The sequence below is a fragment of the Triticum urartu genome, chromosome 3 (genome assembly GCF_003073215.2).
Source record: "Triticum urartu cultivar G1812 chromosome 3, Tu2.1, whole genome shotgun sequence".
In the NCBI taxonomy this organism is placed as follows: Eukaryota; Viridiplantae; Streptophyta; class Magnoliopsida; order Poales; family Poaceae; genus Triticum; species Triticum urartu.
In genome coordinates, this window is record NC_053024.1 from 475,828,502 (window position 1) to 475,838,523 (window position 10,022).

The 10,022-nt window shown below is 54.0% G+C and overlaps 2 protein-coding genes across 2 annotated transcripts; both read left to right on the forward strand.

Annotated features, from left to right (window-relative positions):
- The first annotated feature begins 2,254 nt into the window (after positions 1-2,254).
- LOC125544448 (ABC transporter G family member STR2-like) lies at positions 2,255-5,156 on the forward strand. The gene is made up of 4 exons (XM_048708148.1): positions 2,255-2,993; positions 3,074-3,711; positions 3,807-4,454; positions 4,640-5,156. Exons 1-4 carry the CDS (start codon positions 2,469-2,471, stop codon positions 4,971-4,973), a joined length of 2,145 nt encoding a protein of 714 aa, XP_048564105.1. The 5' UTR covers positions 2,255-2,468; the 3' UTR covers positions 4,974-5,156.
- A 1,672-nt stretch (positions 5,157-6,828) lies between these two features.
- On the forward strand, positions 6,829-8,332 carry LOC125544449 (F-box/kelch-repeat protein At1g23390-like). Its single transcript, XM_048708149.1, has one exon. The coding sequence runs from the start codon at positions 6,992-6,994 to the stop codon at positions 8,264-8,266; it is 1,275 nt and encodes a 424-aa protein (XP_048564106.1). The 5' UTR covers positions 6,829-6,991; the 3' UTR covers positions 8,267-8,332.
- The last annotated feature ends 1,690 nt before the right edge of the window (positions 8,333-10,022 follow it).

Below are 10,022 nucleotides of genomic sequence, written 5' to 3' on the forward strand. Positions count from 1 at the left end.
TCACACGACACTTTTTTTAAATCATACCATTGTGAATTTATAAATTAGAGAAATGGCAGTTTTATAAAGTAGCATGGCATTTTTCATATTTTCGTAACCATGGCATTTTATAAATTTATTTGTTTCCTCTATTTTTATAAAAAAAGGTGTATTTTTATGGCGTTTTAAAAATCAGTTAATTGGGCCTCTCGGGCAATCGTGGTTTACCTTGGCCCTCCCCTAAAGAATGATCGAGGGGGCAGAACGTTCGTTCCGAGCTACTCCCCCTGACAAACATAAACGATCGATGGGAGTCACTCCTTGACGACTATTCCCAGATAGCAGGGTCCAAGATAAACCCATAAACTAGTACTTTGATGGGATTATTTTTTTTATATTAAAAGGAGTTGACCTGGTTAAGCGCATCTATGACCAGACTGGGCAAATCTGACCCCCTAAAGTCCGCGGGCGCGCCCAGACATGCCCGCAAGACAGCGTCGGCAGGCTCCTCATTTGTCTCCCTGGACAACCACAATCCTCATATGCCAACCCTCGTATTCATGCAAATCCATGAACGCCTATCACATAGCACAAGTTCATCATCAATCCAACAACTCGACCGAACGAAATAAACCATAATTCAACAATTCAACACATGCTAAAAAAATCAGCAATTCATGCATAGATAGGTGATACACGAATGAATCAAATGTCTCTATTGTTGTGCTTGTTGATCTTCTTTATGTTGATGAAACGCTTCTTGCCTTCATCATCCAAGAGGCTAGTGTCCTGCAACATGATTCTCGACTCCTTTGTTTTTTCCCGTTGTCTTTTCAAGCTCCCATTTTGCATATTTCTCTCAGTACTTCTCAAAGTCTATTCTCTCTCTCTCTCTCTCTCTCTCAATGTTCAATTTATTTTTCACCCTCTCCCGGGGTAACTCCATTCCCTCCTTTTTGCACATCTATGAAGAGTTTGTTCCTCCTTCTTCACCTCCTTGGTGAAAAAAATGCCCATTCATGTGCCAAACATTTTGCTTGTCGCGCCATCACGCACAACTCTCTCCTTATTCCATTTTTTCCCATCATCAGCCGGTTTCTCTTTGGCACGGTGGTTTTGTATGTCCGTCCTCCAATTTACTCTTTTCGTCATCCAAATCCCATATATTGATTGGAGCTAGAGCCATCAGTTTTCTTCGTCTTCTTAGGGCTGTTTTTGAGCTCTTCAGTGATGGTTTGCCAGTCTAGTTTCCTACTAAATTTTAGCCAAGGATAAAGTGGTTGTCTTTTCTCGGTTTGTTGGTACAAACTCGCGGTCAAAGTTGCATGGCTTTGAACTCCAATGCCACTTTGGTTCCGGCCAACCACTTGTGTATAGTAACCAACAAAATTGTTCACACTCTCCTGGATGGTGGACCATCTATATTGGAGAGAGCTCTCATTACTCTTGGTACAAATGGGGTGCGGCTTCACATAGTGCTTTTGCTCATGGTAGAGTTTGTGGATTTTTTATCAATATTTGACGCCCTTTTGCTCAATTCAACATACTGGATCCATGCTTGTGGGCTTGTGGTCAACCAAGATTCAACCAACAACACATCTTCAAAGGTTGTGAATGTTGGACCTCTTGGCTTGACTACCTTCTTCTTTTTCGTGTGCGATGTTTGCCCGAATTCAAACAAAGGGGAATTGATAGCCCCCATGTCAAATTGCATAGGCTCGGACATATTGTCGAACAACATGTGAGCAGGCCGGCGGCGTCGTTGCCCGACGTTGTCTGTTGTCTTTGGAGTCATGGCGACTCGTACAACATCTCCTCGGCGGTGACGTCTTCCTTGAAGCCATCTTGGATGCATAGTTTGGGCACACCTCCAATCATTTTTACTGGGCAGCTTAGCGAGACGAAGTGGAACACCGGAAATCCTGAAATAAATCCAGGAATAATGCGAGCACCAGGACTTGAACCGTGGTCGGCAGGGGATACTATTGTCTCTCTAACCATTCAATCACGGGTTGGTTCACAGGTAATTCCTCTTTTTTAGGACTATTTTTCACGGTAATTCCCAACTTCCAGTATGGTAGCTAAAAAAAAGCTTCATAATACTCTATTATAGACACCTGGCATCCTTTCTCTGGCGGGCTTAACTCCAAAAGTTCAGCATTCCAGAAGCAACATCCAAGCAAAAATAGCTGCTAGTACACCTCAATGTGTACGAGGCCATGATAGTGTCGAGGACAAACAACCAATCACCTCTCGGCGGTCGAAACCAAAAGCTGACCCCACCAACGTTCACTCCGATGAATCTCATTGTCCATCCTCATTTCTCACGCCCGACAATTGGCTCATACCATCGGGACAAAATCTCCAAGCTTGCAGTGGCATGCCAATAAGAAGGCCAACGCTTTAGTATGCACACGCATTGCATGGTTACAAAAAACATCATACTCGACTGGCAGCTATAGACAGAAGCTAGTGTCCGAGAGCACACCATGGCGCAGCCGAACCACCGGTACGGCGGCCACCGTGACCTGGAAGCCGTGATAGACATGGACCACCCGGAGAAGCCGACCGCGAAAGGCGGCAGCCGGTTCAGCTTCACCGGCGGGCTGGAGTTCACCAGCCTTACGTACACGGTGGTCAAGAAGCAGCGCGGAGTCGGCGGGGAGTGGGAGAAGAAGGACGTGGACCTTCTGCACGAGATCACGGGGTACGCGCCCAAAGGCTGCGTCACCGCCGTGATGGGCCCCAGCGGCGCCGGCAAGTCGACATTCCTGGACGCGCTCGCCGGGCGCATCTCCAGCCTCGACGGCCGCGTGGCGCTCGACGGCGTCGAGATGAGCCCCAGCGTCATCAAGCGTTCGTCCGCCTACGTCATGCAGGACGACCGCCTCTTCCCCATGCTCACCGTCTACGAGACGCTCTTGTTCGCCGCCGACTTCCGCCTCGGCTCCGCCGTTTCCCCCTCCGACAAGAAGCTCCGCGTCGACAACCTCATCGAGCAGCTCGGACTCACGGTAATAATGAATCAAAGACGCTACTAGATCATTCGTACGTGCGCACGGTGTGTATACGTGTTAACAAAACAGCTGTGCAGACATCAAGAAACACGTACATCGGGGACGAGGGCACGAGGGGCGTGTCCGGCGGAGAGCGCCGGCGCGTCTCGATCGGCGTGGACATCATCCACGGGCCGGCGCTGCTGTTCCTCGACGAGCCGACGTCGGGGCTCGACTCGACGAGCGCGCACAGCGTGATCGAGAAGGTGCACGACATCGCGTGCGCAGGGAGCACCGTGGTGCTGACCATCCACCAGCCGTCGTCGCGGATCCTGCAGCTCCTCGACCACCTCATCATCCTGGCACGCGGGCAGCTAATGTACAGCGGCGGGCCCAAGGAGGTGACCGCGCACCTCGGCCGCATGGGCCGCAAGGTGCCCAAAGGGGAGAACTCCATCGAGCACCTCCTCGACGTCATCCAGGAGTACGACCAGTCCGAGTTCGGCGTCAACGCCCTCGCCGAGTTCTGCCTCACCGGTCTGAAGCCGCGCAAGCTCGCCGCCGAGGGGATCTCCACCGTGTCTAGCATCCCTCCGACACCGGTTGGGCCCGGGGGCGAGGACTTCGACCACAGCCTCAGGAGCCAGCACTCCAAGTCCCCGTGGAGCGGCGCGCAGTTCACGCCGTCCCGGCGCCCCAAGAAAGATCAAAGCGGCAAGTCACAGAACCCTCCAAGGTACCCCAAAAACGTTCCTCATCGTGCTATGAACATTAGCTTGTCTCCGGGAATCGGTCGCATGAACCGCATAGCTTGTCTCCGGGAATCCACAGGTACGGGCCGGAGATCGTGATGGGGACGCCGACGCCGCTGAGCAGCATCTCGGTGTACACGGTGAACGAGGCCGACTACCTGTCGCCGGCGCAGCGCGCGTCCGCCACGGGGGCGCCCGGCGTGGGCATCAACGCGCTGGGGCACCGCGGCAAGTTCGCCAACTCGTACGCGGCGGAGGTGTGGGTGCTGATGCGGCGCAACTTCACCAACATCTGGCGCACGCCGGAGCTGTTCCTGTCGCGGCTGATGGTGCTGACGGTGATGGGGTTCCTGATGGCCACCATGTTCACCAAGCCCAAGGACAACACGCAGGGCATCACCAACCGGCTCAGCTTCTTCATCTTCACCGTGTGCGTCTTCTTCTTCTCCTCCAACGACGCCGTCCCGGCCTTCATCCAGGAGCGCTTCATCTTCATCAGGGAGACCTCGCACAACGCGTACCGCGCGTCCGCGTACGTGGTCGCCGGGGTGATCACGTACCTGCCCTTCCTCCTGCTCCAGTCCGCCGCCTACGCCCTCATCACCTGGTGGGCCATCGGGCTCCACGGCCAGTTCGTCTACTTCCTCGTCATGCTCTACGCCTCGCTCCTCTCCACCAACTCCTTCGTCGTCTTCATCAGCTCCATCGTGCCAAACTTCATCCTTGGGTAAGTACAAATTTTCTTTTTGAAGAGGAAATGGATTGGTCCGGGCCAAAGCCCAATTAGTACATGTAGGAAAACTGGGCCAGTGTAGCTGAACATGGGTTAGCGGGCTGGGCCAGAATTACATACAGTAGTTTATATTGCGACCGTGCTGATGTCTCTGTGTCTGGACGGACGGTCGGGCCCAGGTACGCGGCGGTGATCGCGTTCACGGCGCTCTTCTTCCTCTTCTGCGGCTACTTCGTGGACAGCCAGAGCATCCCGCAGGGGTGGAAGTGGATGAACACCGTGTCCACGATGAAGTACCCGTACGAGGGCCTCCTGATGAACGAGTTCGGCGGGACGCGCATCTTCTCCTCGAACCCGCCGCTCGACGGCAACGCCATCCTCGAGAACCTCACCATCAGCGTGCACAAGGACCGCAAGTGGAGGATGGTGCTCTACCTCCTCGGCTGGGCCGTCTTCTACCGCGTGCTCTTCTACCTCGTCCTCCGCTTCGCCTCCAAGAACAAGAGGAAGTAGCCTCGCCTCGCCTGTATCCACATATCATGGTGGTTTGCTTTGCTGGCTTAATCCCAAGCTCTCTGGTAGTCATTCATTTGAATTGACGGGACCACGTACGGATCATGTCAAGATCTCCGTCCAAGATTTGTAGTATTCCTACTGAACTGTAATTTTCAGATAAGACATTGTGTTGATACTTGATAGAGCGTGCCGTGATTTATTCTGATCAGTATTTTCTCCGATCAGTGGCGTTGTTCGCTCTGATTGCAAGGTCGCACCTCTTGGGCTCGGTCCAACCGTTTGGGGATGCATATCCTACTGCGGTGACGTGACTGACAGACAACTTTGTCATGCTACTGACCCGTAGGTTGGTAGCCTGCAGCCACCACGAAAGGGACCAGGAACTGGCTTTCCTCCCTTCGCCAGCCGGGCCGCCTGGCCAACCGATCTTGATCTCTTGCTCAACGATCAAAATGGACTAAACCTCGGGGAGCAGACGAGGCGGCGCTGCCCGGCTCCGACCGCTTCCCCGGCGGCGCCGCCTCGTTCGGTCGTGCTACAGCAAGTAAAATGTTTCCAATTACTCTGCCCGCTGTTTTCCAGGTGCCTGCCGCGCACAGGATCGTTCAGCCTCCTCTTTTCTGAAGTCTCAACAATCTATTTATCGCGGACAGCGATTCCTCCAATCCAGAATCTTATCTACGCATTATTTTTATTCTTCAACAACCCGTTTTCTGAAATCTGACCAGTCTATTTATTGTGAACAGCGAGGCTCTGAAAGCGTGGCCTTTGCTTGCTAAATTTGTTTGCGCAAAAGAGATACTCCATGAGTGGCAAGAAAAATTGTGTGCCGTCCATTTGAGCCTGACATGCTAACAAGATAAGTATCGTTTGCGGTTGGAAGCTCGGAAAATCTTCTAGAAAAGTAGTGGTTCATGTCTCGTTGACAAGGACGCGCACCGTGGAGACAGTAATGATTCTGAACTGGAACTGCAAGAAACGTCAGGCAGCCAATCGCGAAAGTGGACAGATCGTCGTTCAGGACGCTAATGTATGTATAGTGCTTCGATCGCGCACTCTCACGCTCCCTGCCTTTGTTTGGGCTTCTAGAGCAGCTTTGCACGGAAAAAGGCTAAAGTCCAAACGAACAACTTGTTTTATACAGTATATCTTCTGTGACCTCGTAGCTGAAAAATGTGTACAGTGTTCGAACAACTTTAAACCCATTTTAGCTGTGAATGTGAAGCAGGTTGGGCTACCGTCCGTTTTCCAGCCCTAACCTTGTCTTTTCACTAAAGTCACGAAGAAATTACCATCCATCGGGATTCTAATTAAACGGGGCGATCGGCTGGTTGTAATGAAGAGTATCATATATTAGTATCATGCATATGATACTAGTGTATGATACTACATCCGTAATGCAAAATATCATATGTTGGTATCATAGAATACTATATTTATTAACATGCATGACACAAAGTAGCACATCATTTAATATGATACGATATCATGATATGATACTGAAGCATTTTTTTTATTTAATTCTATGTCATCTCATCAAAATTACTTAATTGACATGCATGATACTACCTATGGTACTATCATTACGGGCAGCCTGCGAGCCGACAAGACGCACTTGGCCGTCCCATTCGCGAGACGTTACTCACAAAGTCACAATTCACAAAGGGTCAGCTGCCTCAGCGTCAGCAGCAGCGGACGATAATATCTTGCAGGGCCCCGACGAACGCAGATGGCTTGGCTCCGTTCATGTTCGGCGGCGAAAAGGTAAGTCTTTACGTCCTTGTCGTCCTGCTTTTCAAAGGAACCAAAGCCCAGATGCACGTTAATAAACGTTTGTTTAGTCCCACTTACAATTATTTCGGGTTCCACCGCTCAAGTGGCCGTGTCTTCGTAAACACTCCGCCTCGTCTATTTAGCTCGTCAGTGCGGTTGCGGATCTAAACCGCGTCGCAGGACTAGCGGAGTAGCAGTGGCTGTGCCGTTTGTCGTGCGTGGGCTCGTGGCAAGTTTGGAAAATGGGCGTGAGCATCCCAGCCAGCGAGCCGAAGCACCCGCGGCGCCATCAAGAAAGGTGCGAGGCCGACGGCGACGGCGCGGAGTCGCCGGCGCTCGCCGCGCTGTACCTGTACGGGGACGTGCTCGAGTCGGTGGTGGAGCGCGTGCCGGCGGCTGATCTCGCCGCCGCGGCGGGTGTCTCGCGCGAGTGGCTCCGCGCGGTGCGGTCCGCGCTGCGCCGGCGCCCGCGCCGGCTGCCCTGGCTCGTGGTCCACCTCCACGGCCGCCGTCGCCGGACCGCGGCCTACGACCCGCACTCCGGCGCGTGGCTCACCGTGCAGGCCCCGCGCCACGCCACGCCGTCCCACGTGCGCCTCGTGCGCGGCGCGCGCGGCGACCGGGTGTGCGCGCTCTCCTGCTCCGGCCTCGACGTCGCCGGCGACCCTCTTGGGACGTCCGCGTGCGTCGCCATGAAGGCCCCCGGCGTGTGGCGCGTCGACCCGGTGCTGGCCGCGGTGGGCGACCGCGTGGTCGCCCTCGGCGGCGCGTGCCAGCTTGCGCTCGCCGAGGGAGAGGACGCCGCCGCGGTGGAGGTCCACGAGGGCGGGAATTGGACCGCCTGCGATCCGATGCCGGCGGCGCTCCGCGAGTCCGCCGCAGCGACGTGGCTTTCGGTGGCCGCGACGGATCACAGAGTGTACCTCGCGGACAGAACCACCGGGTGTGCGAGCTGGTTCGATCCGTCGATGCGGCGGTGGGGTCCAACCCGCCGCCTCAAGCCAGACGCCGGCGTCTCCACGTGGGGCGTCGCGCCTGGTCGCGCCGGCGCCGAGCAGCTCGTCCTCTTCGGAGCGAAGCGCGAAGGCGAGGGGGCAAAGAACAAAGTCGTCATCCAAGCATGGGAGGTGGACGGCGACACTCTGGATCTGTCCCCCGGCGCGGGCCACCACGCAATGCCGAGCGAGATGTCGGCGAGGCTTTTCCCGCACGACGAGGACGAGGAGGACGACGGGGAGACGCTCCCGTCGATCGGGGTGTGCGGCAACGCCACCGGAGGGTACGTGTACAACTCGGCCGAGCCAGCCAACGGCGCCGTGCTCTACGAGCTGCAGCAGGAGGGGAAGACGGGGGGCGCCGTGGAGCGGTGGGAGTGGGTGCCGTGCGCGCCCTCGATGCGCGCCGAGCCGCTGGGTCGCGTCATCCTCGCGTGCTCCCCGGTGGGGTTGGACGAGCTCGAGCTGTCGCGTGGACTACCACCTCTGGGCCCAGAACGTGCATGCACGGATGTACAGTGAAATACTCTCGGTTTTTTTAGTTTAAATACTCCCTCGGTTCATAAATATAAGATGTTTTGCATATTATATTCAAGTTCCAAGAATCTCCAAACCACATTTTGGACTGAAATGAGTGAGTAATAAACACACTGAAATGTGTCCACGTATAATTGATTTAGAAAAAGATTAGAACATCGTGTACTTGTGAATGAAGGGAGTAGATTGTAGACTGAATCAATCAACAACCATCAACCGTTGTTGTGAGCTTTTCTCCTAATGAAACGAAACAACCATCAACCACCTCTTGGCACACAACCGCTTGTTTTAGGCGACTAGGGCGGCACCAACGCGGTCACCACACCGACCCTCTCGCCGGCCTCTTCCTCTCGTCGCCGACTGTCAGCACCTCCGGGACAAAGCGCCGCATGGTTGCTGGTGACGACGGGATCTCTTTCTCCTCCACTCTCCCTCTTCCCCAGGTGATCATGCAACTGCTTCTCGTGAGACTTGCACGGCTCCGTTGTCGTCCAACGCTTCACTAATGCTCGATCCTTCTTGGATGTGATTGGTTGGCTACTTCTCGTGAGATCCGTCCAGGAAGCTGCTCCTTGTGAGATCCGTGCGGCTCCATTGCCGTTCAAGGCTCCACTAATGCCGGATCCTTCTTGGATGTGATTGGTTGGCTACTGCTCGTGAGATCCGTCCAGGCAGCTGCTCCTTGTGAGATCCGTGCGGCTCCGCTGCCGTTCAAGGCTCCAATAATGTTGGATTCTTCCTGGATGTGATTTTCTCGCTGCTTCTCGCCAGATCCGTCCATGCGGCTGCTTCTCGTCAGATCTGTCCAGGCGGCTGCTGCTGATGAGATCCGTGTGGCTCCGCTGCCGTTCAAGGCTCCAATAATGTTGGATTCTTCCTGGATGTGATTGTCTCGCTGCTTCTCGCCAGATCCGTCCATGCGGCTGCTTCTCGTCAGATCTGTCCAGGCGGCTGCTGCTGATGATATCCGTGTGGCTCCGCTGCCGTTCGAGGCTCCACTAATGCTGGATCCTTCTTGGATGTGATTGTCTAGCGTTGTTTGTCATGGCTTCCAGCTCCTGCCGATGGGTGGTGGCTCCAATTAGACGGGTCCGTCCCGTGGTCTTCGGGGTGAGCCTAAGATGTCCGGAGTAGCAATCTCCAGCATGTCCCCTCCAGATCCATGGGGATAGCGCTGGTAAGGTTGCGACATGTGCTCCATCGTTGGTGAGGGCAAGTGTGGTGGCAGGATACGGCGGGGCCGTCAGATGAGGGCCTCCACTCCGGCATGTTGTGACGCTCTCCATGTGGACGACGCCAATGAGCAGCGGTCTTCTCCAGGCCTGACCTCTCGACTTGCGGATTACAACATCCACTGAAGGGTTTTCGTGAGTGTTCCTATTCGCCAGGGATGAGCGGCTTATTTAGCCTATGCGAAGCGCGAAGCATAAGAGAAGAGTGTAGCGAAGCGAGTGTAATACTTGTAGCGAATATAAGTAGTGTCAAAGCCTACACTGGCTTAGCTCTGCAGATGTTTTCAGGACGAAGACGGTGATACGATACCACTCGCCAGTGATGATAAGATTCACTCATAGCATAGGTGGAAGATCCATCCTATTTTCTTTATAGATTTATTTGTTCAAAGAAAATACGCCTAAAAATCATTCAGGGAACCTACTCTTGGTATCCTTTACCACATTCACTTTCCATATTCCCTTTCTTTAGTTCAGACGCTATCGTACCTCAGGGAAAATCCAAATTT

What these genes read in the sequence shown, in the direction of transcription:
- LOC125544448 (XM_048708148.1), top strand. Translation starts at nt 2,469, where the DNA reads ATGGCGCAGCCGAACCACCGGTACGGCGGCCACCGTGACCTGGAAGCC. An exon ending in TCGAGCAGCTCGGACTCACG is followed by an intron (nt 2,994 to 3,073) that starts GTAATAATGAAT and finishes ACAGCTGTGCAG; the next exon opens with ACATCAAGAAACACGTACAT. An exon ending in GTGCCAAACTTCATCCTTGG is followed by an intron (nt 4,455 to 4,639) that starts GTAAGTACAAAT and finishes GGTCGGGCCCAG; the next exon opens with GTACGCGGCGGTGATCGCGT.
- LOC125544449 (XM_048708149.1), top strand. Translation starts at nt 6,992, where the DNA reads ATGGGCGTGAGCATCCCAGCCAGCGAGCCGAAGCACCCGCGGCGCCAT.